This window comes from Sturnira hondurensis, unplaced genomic scaffold (genome assembly GCF_014824575.4).
Source record: "Sturnira hondurensis isolate 20B ecotype Veracruz unplaced genomic scaffold, ASM1482457v3 Scaffold0020579, whole genome shotgun sequence".
Taxonomy (NCBI): Eukaryota; Metazoa; Chordata; class Mammalia; order Chiroptera; family Phyllostomidae; genus Sturnira; species Sturnira hondurensis.
In genome coordinates, this window is record NW_028093210.1 from 1,598,458 (window position 1) to 1,616,200 (window position 17,743).

The 17,743-nt window shown below is 34.4% G+C and overlaps 1 protein-coding gene across 2 annotated transcripts in view; it reads right to left on the reverse strand.

Moving 5' to 3' along the window:
• The window catches only part of EPHA5 (EPH receptor A5), a 333,428-nt gene that overhangs the window by 41,117 nt on the left and 274,568 nt on the right, over positions 1–17,743 (reverse strand). For both annotated transcript variants that reach the window (XM_037029906.1, XM_037029905.1), the window contains 3 exons: positions 8,878–8,945; positions 6,653–6,778; positions 5,747–5,932 (listed from right to left, as the gene is read on the reverse strand). In XM_037029906.1, coding sequence (XP_036885801.1) covers positions 5,747–5,932; positions 6,653–6,778; positions 8,878–8,945 — 380 coding nt within the window. The remainder of the gene's footprint in view (positions 1–5,746; positions 5,933–6,652; positions 6,779–8,877; positions 8,946–17,743) is intronic.

The following is a 17,743-nucleotide window of genomic DNA, read 5'->3' on the forward strand; positions in this document are numbered from 1 at the left end:
TATAGAAGCAATAAGTTTATTTTTCACAATCCAAGATTAAGAAATATAACTAGGAATAATTTAAGATTTAATAGAAATATCCATTCAATCAATTTTGATAATAATTTTGGTACACGATTATAGAACCTTGAACTAAAGATGCTGTGACTGCATGGAAACATGAAGCAGACTGAAAGTGACCAGAGGGCGGCGGAGAGGGAGACAATGGTGCCAAGAAAGGGAGGGAACTAGGCAAAGAACATGTGTGGATGACCCACGGCACAGACAACAGTGTGGGGATTGACCCCAAAGGGGAGCAAGGAGTGGGATGGACAGAGGAGGCCCAAAGGGGGAAAAATTTGGACAACTATAACAGAATAAGAATTAAAAATGATTTAGAAAATATTTTACCAGGAAAGAAAGGTGCTGCAATGGAAAGATAATTTTTCTACTTTTAATTATATTCCTGAGTCATTTTCCATAATAAAAGCTGGCACTGTGGCCCTGGCTGGCGTAGTTCAGTGGATTGAGCATGAGCCTGCGAACCAGACGATCGTGGTTTGATTCCCAGGTCAGGGCACATGCCTGGGTTGCAGGCCAGTTCCCAGCAGGGGACTCATGAGAGGCAACCATACACTGATATTTCTCTCCTTCTCTCCTTCCCTTCCTCTCTAAAGATAAATAAATAAAATCTTTTTAAAAAGCTGGCACTGTGTATATTGGATTAAAGCATCTCGCATTGCCAATGAATCAATTAATCTAAGACCGGTGGGGTTTTTTACATCATGTACCATGAAGCCTCTCCAGAATATGTATGTATCTACTGATCCCATGTCCTGTTTAACAGCAAAACACAGGAGTCTGAACCAAGGCCCACAGTTGTGGTGCACAGGGCAGTGATACAGGAAGGATAAGGGTTCACGATGGCACCACCCACAGGAATGCTACTTAAGGCTCCACACCTCAGCTTCAATCAAAAAAATCACAAGATTGAGCTGTGTTTAGGTCTCATTACCCATGTGCTGCAGGTTGAGAATTATTGCTGAACAAATTACCATCAAATAAGAAAGCATGGAATTAAGGACACAAATAAAGTGCGTTGCAACATGGTAAATTAAAAACAGGCTGAAGACTTCCTAAGGTGAATATCAAGAGCTACATTCGTTAAGAGGAAATACAATTTCAATTCACACAAAACAAAAATTAAAGACATAGAAATATTTAAAATATTTACATTTTGCTATACCTATACCTCATGACATCAACATCACATAGAAGATTGGGCATTTAAAAATTGTATTTCCACCCTTGCTGGTGTGGCTCAGTGGACTGAGTGCCAGCCTGCAAACAAAAGGGTTGCTGGCTCAATTCCCAGTCAGAGCACGTGCCTGGGTTGCAGGCCAGGTCCCCAGCTGGGGGCACACAAAAAGCAACCACACATTGATTCTTCTCTCTCTTTCTTTCTCCCTTCCCCTCTCTTTGTAAATAAATAAATAAAATATTTAAAAACCGAAATAAATAAAATTGTATTTCCAACTCACAGAATTTAAATATCACTTGTTGATATTGATACTTGCTTCTATAAATAAATGTTTCAAGTGAATATAAATTATGTGACAATTTTGGTTGTTTTTTGCCTGAGAAGTTTAGTTATTATTTTAGTTTATATGAGTCATGTTGTATTTACGTAAGTTTGGTAATAAATAAAGAGTTTATAAAAGTAGGTGAATATTAGTTCTAATAAATTGTGGGTGTTATCCACTAGCATCTGGTGCATTGACTTAAAAAAGATGGAGATAAATACTTATAGTAAGTATAGTAAGTATAGTAAGATAAATACTATAATTGCCTGCAATTTTGTACACACACATGCAATTGGACGTGTATAGGGATCTCAACTTGAACTTCTCCATGTCTGAACTACTAATTACCAACCACATTAAGGTTAAAAGTGTTTAAATAAAATGGCTATGGATTGGTTTAGATTTAGGTATAATAGGTTTATAAAAATGTTTGTGACGTGATTTGTGATCCGAGGGAGAAGATTCTTTTTGTAAGCCAAAGAATTAAAAATTAAGTGGAACATCTGATTAAGAGTTTGGGAGAAAATGAAGCAACATTATAGACAAATGCAAAAATCATTTCATTGGTAAAGCATTCAAAAGAAGAAAATATTACTTCAGGGTGAAATGATGATGGATATTTCATGGAAGTGATGAAATTTAATACAGTTTTGAAGTAATTCAAACAGTAGTGAACATAGAAGTGTAGTTTTGTATGAAGAGGCAATGGAGATAGTGTAACAGGGTTCAGCTAGGGGTCCCCCTGCAAAGAGGAATTTGTAATGGGGTCCAGAACTCAGTATCTCCAGGAAATATTAAAAATATGGGATGTCCTCCCCTCCCCTCACAGGTCTGAACTGGGGGATGGGACACATACAACAGGGCCATTAAGACTTTTTCTGCATAGCAACAGTTTTATAGCTAACTTCAGGCATGGTCATTTAACAAATCTATAACTTTTCGTGGATGTGTTAAATAACTGTGGCCATGCTTTGAGCCAGGGAGATGAGAGTGACTTCAATCCATGACCTAACTGGGAGGCAACTCCCTCCCCTTGCTTACAGTGCCTGTGTGAAAGCTTGGAGATGATTTGCTCAATGCCCCGGGGCCACACCTGTCTGGACTCACTAGGCTGTCTAGAAAAGCTGGAAACACGCAGAAATGCTGGCAGGAGTAGCTGATTGTGGGAGGAGTCGGAAACAGGGCTGCGGAGGAAGATTGGCATTGGGATTTAAACCCAAGTGTGGCAGCCATGAAAAGCCTGGAACCATGTGGCTTTGGGGTGTGCTTTGCCAAGCAGCTTAGGAAGCTGGAAAGAAAGATGTTGGAGTGATGCAGAGCTCTCTCTTAGCAGTTTGGGAGAATGCAGGAGAGATGCTGTGGGAATGAAAGGGGTGAAGGGACTCATGCTGGTGGGCCAGGAGAAGGTACCAAGTGGGTTTGGATTAAGGACTGGAGATCCTGGCAACATAGATGGTGAAACCGAGGAAAGCCTGCCAGCTGGGCACAGATTACTGAGAAGAACCAGGGGCTCCCTGAGACATGGGCTTCTATTTCTTTTCCTGAGATATGGCACGTCAGACTGGGCAAAGCAGGGCGGGAAGGACAGTGTGTGTTTGTGGGTGCTTTAAGAAATTTTGGGATTTCAATGAAGGTGTTAAGCCATTACTCTTAAGTCTGTATATCTTTTGAATAAATAATCTCTGGCTTTGAGAACTATAATTTCCTGGCAGCAGGCAAGGTAAACCTAGTACAGGGAAAACCACCCAGGAGAGAGGGTGTCCACTCATTAATAGGGTATCTACCGCCTCACCAGGTCCACTCAGTAATTGTAGAACAAAATATAAGGTACATTAAAATGGACTAAGAATGAAATGGATATGGAGGGGATTTATAGCATAATAAGAGAGATAAATTGAAAAGTAATAGTTATGTAATTATTCATTACCTACTTTGTGCCATGCTCATATTACATTCTACCTGTGTTCATGTCATCTTTGCAACATGGCATGAGGTATTCTTACTCCATGTCAATGATGAAGAAACTAAGGTTCTTGAATGTTTAACTAATTTGTGCAGTCACACAGTAGTTTATGGTAGAACCAAAATAAAATCAAACAGCTAGATCCCTAGTCCATGTTCTTGACCATTCACAATATTGCTTCCACAATAATAGTAGTAATCTGGAACAGTTCTAAATGTTGTATTAACTCATTTCAAGACGGCAGATTTGCTCTAAGGAGCTTTGCATTTGCCCAGGGTAATAGGAAGTGATGGTCAGAAATTATTTTGATCAAGTTACATTTAACAGTCATATTAAAGATGAAAGGAAGACATGAACTTTTTAATATTTGCATGCTATTATTACTATGACTATCACTAAGAACTACAGGTTATATTATCAATAGATAAGACCATTCCTTCATAGGAAATGATATTAAGCCAGTGTGAGGATTCTTGTTCCTATCTTATCTTATACCATATGCCCTCACTGATGTCCTTTCAAGGTCCTTCCCTTGGTAGGAGATAGACTACAGACAGACTAACGTCAAAGTCAAATTGTCATGACCATCTCCCTGACTTAGTTTTATTTCAAATACCCTTGTCTATTAATTTACAGTGAACAAAATTATAAAATAATTTTTCATCTTATTACTTAAAAAATATGTGTTCTTCTTGCCCCCATCTGCCTCTCTCTTGTCGCCGACTCCCACCTTTCTTTAACAACTTGTTTGTTCCTGTTCCACTAAGACCCCAGGATGTTCTTTTTGTTCCAACCATATTCTTTCTGGGTTTCTGTCGAGGAGATGATAAAATATGGATGAGTACTCATCTGGGTGAAGAAACCTCTAAGTTTCAAGGAAATTCACATGTCTTACAGGTTATTTTATTACTATGCTACATTCCGCGGTGAACATTCTTACTGTATGTGGGTATTTCCTTGAGACAGAGAAAGACACACTCACAGCAATATGGATTCATTCAAAAGCTCAACCAATCATCAATGCGATACTTTTTCCTCTGGTCTTTTTCTTAAACTTGTGAGAAAACCACTGCACTCTCATCTGTGACCTACTGTGAATGAATTATGATTTGGGAGTTAACTTTTTATGTACTAAATACACATTATGTTTTGCCACTTTGGTCCCTACTTATTGTGAAAAAAATGTTGTTGTCTTATTTTGTTTCCCATTTTTTAAAAGCTGAATAGAGTAAATGGATAGCTAATTAATTAAAAATACTTAGTTGGTTGAGGACATTTATTGAATATCCATTACTGCTGTGTATATTTGACATATATAACTTAAAATATTATTAATAGGAGCTAGAATTTTGACAAATGCTTTAAAGAAAGTCTAGAGAATGGTCCTTGACAAGCAACAAGATGATTAAGTAAATGATATGCAGGTCATGAAGGAAAAAGATAGGAATGAGAATAAATAGAAATGGCAAAGGAAAAAAAATAGGTTAAAAGAACATAAAGGCTCCAGGTATATGCCCCATAAATATTTTATTGGATGACTGAAGACTTATTTCAAATCCTTATATTGAAAAGTTCACCACAAAACTACATTTACAGTACACTAGTACAAATTTAAAAGTAATGTGAAATTCTAGATATTTCTGAATAAAAATTTGATTTGCTTTGACAAGATAATTACTCTCGAGGAAGTTTCATAGCCTGCTGAGACTGTCACTGTCTCTAGAACTATAAAAATACTGCAATGAAAAAAATATGAATAAAAGACACATCTGGCTGTAAAAACTACTTAAAAGATTCTTAAAAAGTCTGGGCAGCTATACTTATAGTAATACTATTAAATGTTAAACTTCAATGCCTTAATTAGAACTTTGAAGTTAGTATTTCAGTAGAATAAAAAATGAAAGGAACAGGAAAAAAATAATTTGGTACCTTTACTGCTTCTTTTATCTAGATACATTTTCTCCAGTACTGAATTAATAGTAAATGAGTTAATATATGTATTGAAAAAATACATAGAAATTCAGGTTCATTTTAAGATTAGTTTTGACCAAAATCTACTATAATACAGGGCAATAAATATTTGTAGAAGATAAACTATTAATACCATTACTATTGTTCCCTGAAATTCATAATAACCTAATATTATGAACATTAATATTAGGCTACTTTACACACCCATGATGCATATACACACTCATACATTATATGCCATTGTACTTACTTTTGGTCACTACACCTTCTAAGTGAATGATGTTAGGATGATCAAACTGCCCCATGATGCTGGCTTCACCCAGGAAATCTCTACGCTGTTTTTCAGTGTAGCCTACTTTAAGGGTTTTGATCGCCACAGGTAATTCTCTTTTTCCTGGAAGTTTCAAACGTCCACTACAAACTTCACCAAATTCACCTTGTGACAAAGATGGAAAAAATACATAAAATCATTTGAAATCCTTGCTCTAATAATAATATAAAGCACTCTTAGAGAATGTCAAGGTTTAGATGAAACAGAGTTAAAAGGGAGTTCAAACTTTGTATCAGTGTTAATAGAAATAAATGGTGCCCGGGGAAAAATCATCTACAGGTAGTCATAAAACACTTCGGGGTTATTGGCTTCATCTGTCTCACCTACAAAACCCTTAATGGAAATGTTTCAAGGAAATCGAATGCAACTGACTTAAATGATTTCTTTCTTCCTCCTCTTTCTACTCTAGCAGTGACATTAATGAGAAGAGAAAGGGAAAAAAGATTGTAATGGGATAAAAAAGGAAACAACTGAAGGCAAGAAATGCTTCATAAAAACTGTGTGCTTGAATTATGTAAGTATTTTGGCATTACAAATTATATATATATATCTATATATATAGATAGATATGAACAGTAGATAGAAAAACACCATGTTTGACTATATATATTTATTTACTGGTTTATTTTTTATTTCATAAACTAGACATTTAGTGGTTGAAGTGTGGGCTACACAGAATGTAGCATTAAAGTAGGATCAGTCATATACCACTTTGAAAGTGAGTCAGAAAAGATTAGAAACTTTCTATATTAGATAAGGACATTGACATATTCCATTCTATTATTAAACACACATTAAAAGTCCCAGTTAAACACATTGTGGTACCTGCTCCAATAACTCTTTCAATGGTAATGCATGAAGCTTCTATCTCCTTGGCAAATTCATGGACGGCTTGATTGGGATCTTCATAGGTGTGTGGATCAATGTATGTTCTTACTCCCGGCAGTTTAACTGTAAAAATAAATGAGGATTAAAATAGATCTGCCTGTGATGAATGAGTGAAGCTGTAAACATTGTTATGCTAAGTAAAATAAACCAGTCGGCGAAAGCAAATACCATGTGATTATTTACATGTGGAATATAGTGAACAACATAAACTGACAAACAAAATAGAAGCAGAGGCAGAGATACAAGGAACAGATGGGAAATGGTGAGAGGGAGGAGGCTGGAGGGATGGGATGAAAGAGGGTGAAAAGATTTGCCAATGAACAGACGTTCATAACCCAAGACACAAACAGCGGTGTGGTGATGGCCATAGGGAAGTGGGGGCAAAGAATGGGGGTGGTAGGCAAAAGAGGGGAAATGGGGACATTTGCAATAGTGAAGCAATGAAAACAAAGTAAAAAATACTAAATAAAACTGTTTTCAAAGTACAGAGTACAAGAAAAAGACATCACTAACATGCAACTGTGGCTTAAATCCCTAATTCCTATAAGTGGCTAAATTGTAAGGACAGACGGTCGTCTGAATTATGAGGCTTATTTGTTCAGCTATGTGACTTTTATCATTTTAGAAATCTGGATGTTTGGCATGTACACAAAATGTATATATACCAACATATATGAGTAAATACATTTTTCAATACTAATGTTCACAGAGTTAGTCTCTAAAGCAAACTAAGACAGTGTTGTTCACTAAACTGGACAATGAAATGTTAGTGGTTTATGTGTTGGTTTGTTTAGTCTGTGTTTCACCTAAATTATCATTAAAAATGATTAATTTTGGGACTCATGGACGTGGACAGCAGTGTGGTACTTGCTGGGAGGAGAGGGATATAAGGGGACTAAATGGTAATAGAAAAACTGCAATAAAGATTAAATTAAAAATAATTTAAAATATGTGAGTCCATCCCCTTTTCCCCTATGATTCTCTCCCCTCTCCCCTCTGGACCCTGTCCTGGGAGTATAAGACAGAAAACTGTACTTGAACAAGAATTGAATAAAAATAAAAATTAAAAAAATAAGTAGTATAAATGGTAGGTAGAAAGTAGACAGGGGGAGGGTAAGAATAGTATAGGAAATATAGAAGCCAAAGAACTTATATGTATGGCCCATGGACATGAACTAAAGTGGGGAAATGTGGGTGGGAGGGTGATTGCAGGGTGGAGGGGAGTGAAGAGAGGAAAATGGGACAACTGTAATTGCATAATCAATAAAATATATACTTTTAAAAAGAAAAAATAATTTAAAATAACTGTTTAGGTGCTTGGTGTTAATAAGACTCACACAGAAGTCAAAAAATGAGAGAGAGCTGTACTTCTCACTCCTCCTGTGCTACTGAATGGACCCTTCTGTTCTATAAGCCTCCATTTCATCCCATTTAAAGCTAATAATTTGACCGTCACACCATTGTTGAGGATAAATAACACTCAATAACATAATGTTATGAAAATGGACTTAATGTTTTATAACATGACTCATAACTTTAATGATTTTAATTGTTGTGATTGTGGCAGAGTAACAACAATAAAAGAAATTCTTTTTGTCATTTACTTGACAAAGCAACTCATACTATAATACTAATGACAAACATATTAAAATATCATTAATAAGAAATCATTTACTAATTTTTAAGGCTCATTGTCAATTCTGCATTTCTTAGAAGTTTAGAATTTTTCAAGTCATTTGAATCAAGGTTGCTGCTATAGATAGGCTCTGCTCAGGAAAATTCTGCTATAATGCTAGAAAAATTAGAAAAAAATACTGGGAAATTTCATTCCTATAATCTAGTAATGTTATTTAAAAATAGATTTCTACTGAAAGTGTTGATAGCAGTTAGAAATGGCTTGGGGATTTGGCTTATAAAATAATTGCTTTACATTGAGCAAACAACTTAATTTTAATGATCACAATGAAAGTAGTAAGTAAACTATTGAATAAACCATCTCTCTATTGCCTAGGGTTAGCCTGCAATGTCCCAAGCTCATATGTTTTCCAGGAATATAACAAAACACATTTTTGACACATTTTGGTAGAAATCTTGTCTGAATTGAAACCAAAATAATGTCTCCCCCAATTTGTGTACTTTTTAGTTTTTTACAGTTTGCTTACTGTGCCCATTATGAAAATGCATCTTTTCCTCTTCTGGGTCTTGCTTTGCTTTGCTGTAACCACACCGCCTGGAACAGAGTTAACTACAATTAGTCCCATCTCCAAATGGTAAATTACATCAAGCCCGGAAGTATGAAATGCAATTGAAATGACTGTATTTCATAACCCTAACTGATTTTTATACTGTATTATGAAATAACAGCAGCACCCCTTTGAGTAGCATTATTCTAACCAATATCCTTCACTCTTTCACATGTTGCATTGAGAATTTTGAATGCATTTGAACCCGTTTTTAAACTTTTCTTCAGCATACCCCTTACAACAGATTTTTTTTTTTATGTTCCACTTTCTCTTTTTGCATTTTTTGGCAGCTTAGGAGCCACTGACCCTTTCCAGGATGAACTGCCCCAAATGATTCTGATCCATTAATCTCCCACCTCCCTCCCCTCACTCTGTATCTTTTGTTTTCTCTTGTTTTGGAGTCCTTAGTTACCTCACACTGGCTCTTTTCCATTCACGTCCACTGAGATCACTGTCAAATTGACCACAACCTGCACTCCCTCTAAGCTCCACTCTCCAAATCTTAGCCTCTCCTGTTTTTCTCAACTACTCCCTAATTTGCAAGTCCTTTTACCCTGCTTTTATTGCTTCAAAAAGCTGTCCTTCAATGGTTCACTAATAACATAGTCATTTCTAAATCCAATGACTTTTCTTAGCTTTTAATCATTCAACATCAACTGAAAATCCCTGACCACTTCTTTTTTTGATAATTTTTGGTCCTTTCTTCACTATGTCCATAGATCCTCTGCACGAACTTCTCTGATTCTCTCCCCTCAACTCATCCATTTCCATCAATTTAATTAATTTCATCTAATACATCTGGTTGACTTCTTTTGAAATTTATACTCGTATTTCTTATAGATTTATTTTATAGGGTTATTCACGGGCATTCAAACTCAAAGATCTGAAACAGAAATCAATATATTTCTCTTTACTTTCCATCTTGATCTGTCACCTTCTTTTCCTGTTAAAAAACACTGTGATGGCCTTGGTCCCTTAATATCAAAGCCCTATTTTCTTTTGCCTCACAACAAATTAGTTGCCAAATCCCAAGTATTATATAACATAAATGTCTTACGATCCATCTTTTCCTTCTCATTAACTCTATTTCTTCTTCAATTAAGGCCTTGTTATTTTTCAGGTGGGTTACTATTATAGTGTCTCTGAACTGATGCTCCTGCTCTCTATAACTGCTTTCCCAAACTGTAGTAGACATGGGTGCTGCCAAATTACTGTAAATAATGTTATATTGTGTTAGCTGTCTTCTGCAAAGCCTTCAATAAAATAATAAAGATACCTAAATGTAGCTCTAATGCACATTTCTTACATCCTCTCCAACCGTTATCTTCAAGTATGCTAAATGGGACCTCAAGATATTTCTCCATGCTTTTGTACATTTGAAAATACTGAACCTAGCATGTTATTTCTAACAATTTTCATTTGTCAACATCCACTTCAATTTTGGCAAGTATGTTTTTTTCTGATACCTCAATTTAACACAATCTTTGACCCTCTGAACCCTCTAACTTTTTGTATCCCTGTAATGGTGTGATTTCCAGTTTACAATGCAACATAGTCATTTAAATATGCTTTTGGGTGTCTTACTACTTGTCAGTTTTTAAATGACAACAACTAACATCTATCTGTAAATTTCTGTAGTAGTGTACTGCCTGACTCAGAATTGACATTAAACATATTTTTCACATTGATGAATGAAAAATGAATGAGTTAATGCTATTTTGATTATCTCTATACAATGATAAGTGCTCACAGAAGAAATACACTGATGAGTACTAAAATGATATGGTACACCATAATTAACCACATAACATGAAAATAGCTGACTGAAATAAAAATATTTGAATTATTTTTAGTAAAGCTCAAAGGAAGTGAATTTACTGTTCATAAGCTATCATAGCAAAATTTAGTTTATTAAATATAAAATTTTCATTTATTTCTGTATAAAAAATACAGACAAAATGATAGATTGACAAAATCGTTTTATTACAAAATTGATTGAAAACTTCTATGTGATCCAATAACATGTCCCGTTGACATGTACTAATGAAGATCCGTCCTTAGTTGCATATTCTAAGTTGTTTTAAAGTTAGTGTATATTTTTGTATGAAAATAAAACCCATATATCATTTCTTAATGGATAATTATATACATATTATACAGAACAGACAACACAACTACCCTTGTTCCATTTTTGAAAAAGACATTTATCTTCATTTTATCATCATAAATTAGAACTGACAATTTATTAGTAAAGTACAGCTAGTAAAATTTGAGTAAACTTAAAATAATATGAGTCACATACTTAGCATATGTTCTTCAGTGAGGAACAATACACAATTGGGATCTGGTGGCTTTTCAAGTTTTATTCCTAACACTTAGGTGCATTTGTCATACAAGAGCCCTTAAGATGTCCTGAAACACCTCACCACAGTGCAATGGAAAGAAAACAGCAAATAAAGTTATACTGCAATTACATTTATTCTATTCAAGTCAACATTTAAGTTGTTCTGACACATTGCTCTTTTAAAAAAGTATATATATATATACTTTTTTTCTTTCAATCTTTATGTATGTCCTCTACAGTAAAGTTATTGATACCTTTATTTTTACCAATGTTCCAAATACAGTTGTTTGAAATCATTCTTAGATCTGTGTTATTAATATTGACAAAAAACTTGCTAAAGGGAAGTCCAAAGAGTCCTAAAAAATAAATATGTTCCTGCAGTTTATATTAGAAAACAAATATCCAATGATTTTTTGTTCTATTTTTTAAATGTCATTGGGATTTTGATGGAGTCTGTATTATATCTCTGTATTGCTTTGGGTAATGTATACATTTTAAATGTGTTGATTCTTCCATTCCATGAACAGGAAACATCTTTTCATTTCATTGTGTCTTTCTCAATGTCATTAGTGCTGAGTAGTTTTTAGTATATAGGTCCTTCACATCCTTTGTTAAGTTTATTCCTATTTTATTCTTCTTGTTGCAATTGAAAAGTAATTTTTCCCAGAAGTTAATGTTACACTTCTCAGCCCTAGGAAAAGATGAAATACTGCCAAATGCAAAAACATGATGGATCTTGAGAATATCACGCTGAGCAAAAGTTAAGAACCATATGGTTTCACTCATATGTGAGACATAAAACTAAAAGCAATGATGAACAACAAGTAAACAAACAACAATCCCAAACTCATAGACATGGTCAATAGTATGGTGGTTACGAGAAGGAAGTGGGGGACATAGTGAAGGATAAAGGGACCAAATATATGGTGACAGAGGAAGGCTTTAGGAGGATGGGCACTCAATGTGATATATAGGTAATGTATCATAGAATCATACACTTGAAAGCTAGATATTCTCATTAACCTATGTTACCCCAGTAAATTTAGCTAAGAAAAAGAGAGGAAAATGGATGTCAATTGTAAGTTCAAACAATATTAAGCTTTCAAACATGTTTCCTCAAGTAGCCCTTATCACTAAGTAAGCCTTGTACACAGTTAAATTGTATGCAAATTCCTTACATGAAAATGGAAATAAAACTTTGGATCTCATCTAAAACATTATTACTTGGGAGTACCTTGGTAAGGAGTGGTACATTTTCATACCTGGGGAGAGATTCAGGAGGGCTATAGAGTTATTTTTGACTCTGGTCATATGTGGAGCACCATAGCACACACAGCTGCATGTCATATTAACATATAAAATTAAGTTCTGGAGCCCCCTCTCCCCGATGCCTCATTCAAACAAGCCTCCACGACATCAACAAGGGAAAGTGCCGCTGGCAGAGGCTGGCGTCCAAGCAGTGGTTCAGCCTCGCTAGCGAAGCACTGCAGGAGCCTGTTCAGTCAGTGTGACCTTCTGTACCTGATCCAGATGCACAGTTTTAACCCATCAGACAGAGTCAACAAACATGTCATTCTGTGTGTAAATTATACCTCCTACCTTCCAGAACCTTTTTTTTTTTCCTGAATGGGAAGGAAATCATTTCTTCGTTTTGTTTTATAGCACAGTTTGAATGAGCTTTGATATCATCGCACTAAACATATCTGTAGTGTTTGTAATCAGAGAAATCATCTTCTAGTCCTTTATACTCGTTTTCTTCTGGAAAATAGTGTTGTTTTATTTTTAGTACTGGAGATGAACATGAGAAATCATATAAAACATAGGTGTAATCCAAATTCATTAATATTTACTAAGAGGTCCTGGAGAGACTTTAGATATAAATATAGCAATGACATTATAAGTAATTTAAAAATCTATTTCCTCTTACATCTATCCTAAGAATTTGAATAACACATCCTTGGTGATATTAATGCTGATCTTAAAATCCAGGCCCTTATGGTAACATTCTAAATTTGGATATGTGTAATTCCCTTTATACATGAAATGGTAAACAATAGTATTTATGTAGAGATGAATATTGTAATGAGTAATTTAGTTCTTGGACATAAATTAAGGACTGGATAATAAATTTGAGGTGTAGACGTCAAGCCCTCCAGAGCACAGCGATGCACAGAATCGGTAATTTACTAGACGGCAGCCTCACAACCCGGGGGAGAGATGAGTGAATGAAACAGCCAGAGGAGACTGTAGGTCCTTGTGCGACTATAGCTGCCTCATAATCAGATTGTTCCATTGCTTTAGTTTACAGGAAAAAAAAAAACTGGATATAAGCTTTTTCTTACCTTAATTCTAAATAAGGTTGGGAGGGGTGAACTGGTGGGAGAAGGAATGGTTATGCCTTTGATTTCTTTAAAATAGTGAAAATAAGTAGTTGCTAGATAAGAAATATTCACTCGTATGTGGAATGTTCCTCTGTTTCCCAGAATGATTAAGAAATGCTTTCCTTATACTTTTAAAACAAACCAGCAAACTCACATGGCGACGACTTGCAGTAAAAATTACAGTAGATATATTTTCCCTCTGGAAAATGAAAGGCCCTTGTAGTTTTAGTTACTTTAAAAAAACACATTTCTCCATGTATGGACTCTGTCTTGTTTTGACATAGTAATGATCTCAACCACTGCACAGTGCTGAATTTAAGCATTTTATTGTTGGAATCTTGAAAAGAATAAGTTACAACATTTTGGGAAATAGGTTAACTTTTTCACTTCAGGATTCTCTTCCATTGAACAAAGATAGTTTAAATAAAAACTCAGCTAACTCAGCCTCATGAAATAAAGAAGTATATGGACATTAGTTTATTAATGTATCTAATAAATACTGAAAGTAGAGTGTTTCATTTTACAGGACCACAATCTTTACTAGGAATGTGAGTGAGAATGCAGTGAAACGAGACCTCTGCTATTTAGGCTGCCTTACAAGCAGGACCTTAAGACGTTCATTCATATAGTCCTCATTTGTATACACAAGCACTGGGATTCTGAGTTCCTTACATACGAAAGTTACACAAAAAAACACAAATGATCTGCTGTTGTTTACTGACAGTTCTCAAATACACTTCTCAAGGGAAGGATGTACCCTTCTTGAGTATGAGACTGCAATGACAATTATCACATAAGAGGAGGACATAGATTACTACATCCCATCTCACATTCTATCAAGGATTCTAATTATTCGATGGTGAAGGGTAATGTGGGAGGTTAACTTATTTCATTCCTTACATATCATTTCTTATTTGTATAGTCTGAAAGACAAAGAAAATATCACTTTAGAAATAACACCTTCCAAAGCAGTGCAGCATATATGAATTTGTCAGTGGTTCATTAATAAACTATTCAAATCTTTTTGGAATTAGCAATAATAGGAAGATGAATAATTTCAAATACTTCAATAAACTCAAAGATGAATTATAGACTTTTCAATATTGAGTTATATTTTAACTGACTTAGAAATTCAATATAAATACACATTCATAAATTATATGTGGATTATCTGCAAGTTTTCAATAAATTTTGTCCTAATGCTAGAGTAACATATTTTTTACTAATTTTTAAACTATTTCATGATGTGAACATTGTATATATAAATTACAGTAGTCTAGGGTTCCCTAGAAAAATAATTTTAGAATAGCTTCCAAAGCAAGACTTCAACTGGAATTTAATATATTCCATACACAGTAGGTAGATCTCATATGTGCTTGCTATGAGCACTTTAAATAAGACCTAGAATTATTAAAAACATATGACTTCATTTTGTATATCTTTTACCTAATTCTATAAAAAATAATAGGGCTTCTACATAACACTCCAACAGAAATTGTATGAAGATGAGTGAAATAAGTTGTATTAATGTGTGTAAAAATAAAAATTTGTTTACTATAAATTTTAAGAAACTTTCAGTTAATACAGAAGAATAAATATGGTTTATTAAAAAATAGGATAATGGTTAATGTTTTTGGATACTTTCTGTCAGAAAACTTTTAAAATTTTAATGTCTTCATTAGAAGATAGATTCCATCCATTATGTCTCTGATTTAATTTTTTAACACTAAAAATATGAGGTGATTTTCTAAAATCACAATCTAGGTAAATTAATAAGTTAAGAATATAATATCTTTACTTTCAAAATAGTGAACCCATTTTCCTTGGTTTTTAAACCCCTCAGAAGCAGTAATCAGAGAACACTGCAAAACATTAACACTTATAAAGAAAAAAACTAGTCTGACAAAAATGCAAGAAAACTACTTTGGTATATTTCAGATTGACTTTATAATAAATATTATTCTATAAATATACGTATTAGTTTCTATAATTATAAACACAAATATATATCAAGGGACAAATTATATAATTTATAAATGTTGTATCTGAAATTACACACATTGATATCTTACATTAAGAACAATCTAACAATGCATGTTTATAAAAATAGACATCTTGTGAACTGAAACAATGATTAGAGTCTCAAGCCAGTTGTAATGTCATAAAGATCACTAACAAAAAACCCCTCTGCTAAAAATGGAGGCACTCTGAGGCCTAGGGTGCCTAGGCATTTGTGCTTCATGCAGAACTGTCACAGAGATATCTTCCATCGCTGGGCAAATTTCAGTCAACGCAGGAGAAACACTTGACGTGTCACCGCTGCACGTGGCACGTGCACAGACGGCACAACAAAGTGGGCGAGTGCAGTGATGAAAAGTAATTGGAGACCAAAGGTGGCGTCATGCAACTACCAATTCCCTCTTACAAATGGCACAGCATATATTAAAAAAATAACAGAGCAAAGTTGCATTGAAGAGCCAAATATCTGATCGATAATTTCGAAATGATGCTTTTCAGACCCTCAAATTTCCACAAGGTGTATCACGTATAATTACAATGGGTAGTTTTCATGTACATATACTGCATCGTATTAAGGTCAAAACTAACCAAATAAATATTCATGAGTAGTCTTTTGTGAAATGAATGACAAAAGATTCCAAAGTGTAAAAATATATAATGACTCCTGCTTTATGACTGTAAATATGTCTGTTCACCAATGATGATGATAGAAAGTATTTTGGGAATTATTGATGTGGTAATTGACATGTTGCTATGATTTTACATACAAGATTATATGACAAGATATCATGTCAGGACTTCTCAGTATTTTGCTGACTCTACCAGGAATTTATTCTTACCCTTAATTTCTACTATCTTAGGTTGTTTTCTCTTGAAGGGTTTACATTCAAGGCTATAGATTAAGCAGATAATGTCTTTATTTTTTTAAAGTTTTTAAGTATAATTTATTGATTATGTTATTACAGTTTTCCCAATTTTCACCTCTTAATCCCCCCTCCACATTGCACCCTGCAACCCTACAGCATTCTCCCCTTAGTTCATGTCTATGGTTTGTATATATAAGTTATTTGAATTCTGTTTCCTATACCATTTTGACCTCTCTCCATCTATTTTCTGCTTACTAATTATGCTATTTATTCCCTGTACCTTGTCTTTAACTAAAACCTCATAGTGACTTGCAAGTACAAAGGAGAAGTTCAGAAAGCGTAGCAATAAAGATTTTCTTAGCTTCCATTCCTCCCCAGTACTAACTTTGGATAACTTTCTTACTTCTAACTTACATAATCTCAATTAAAGTTTGTTTCTTGTGTTATATTTTGTTTTGTATTATACTAAAATGCATTTAAAACTCTGGCAATTCCATAAATCTGCCCACAAAAACTGTTACCATTTGATTGGGTACCTAAACATATTAATGGCTATTTTTTTCTTTTTTTATTGTGGTGCAGACACACACATACACACACATACAGGCCCTCACTGCCTCCACAATTACTAACATTATTCGGGGATATTGTCTTAGGTTTCCTAGTGTGTCTCTGCGAAGGAAGTGTCCCACCTTCCCAGGTTTCCTCCTTTGTTTTATAAACTCCTTGAAGCCAACTACACAGTAGAAAAATGATACTGTTTTAAAAATTAAGCATTTTAAATCTGGCTAAAGTTACCTTTTGCCAATACTTTCTAAACCATGGCTTCATATGTGTCCATTAGATATCTTTCACATTTACTTCAAGATCTATCTGGATGTCAATCTTTCTTTTCCCCGGGGTATAAATTCTGTCTATTCTGCTCTAGTCTATTCTGTCTATTCTGATCTATCTCTTATAACACTATACTCCAGACTCTAGTACTTTAGCACAGAAAATATTCACAGTGTACAGCCATTTATGTTATACTTCAGCATTGCCAAATTTTGGGATTTTGTTGGTTTATCATTAAATCCCCAGTGTCATATAAGAATTTCCTAGGTAAATTAAATAATTCAGAACCAATCTCTATTTTCATAGTAACTTCACCTCTTTTTCCTAATATAGAAATTTCA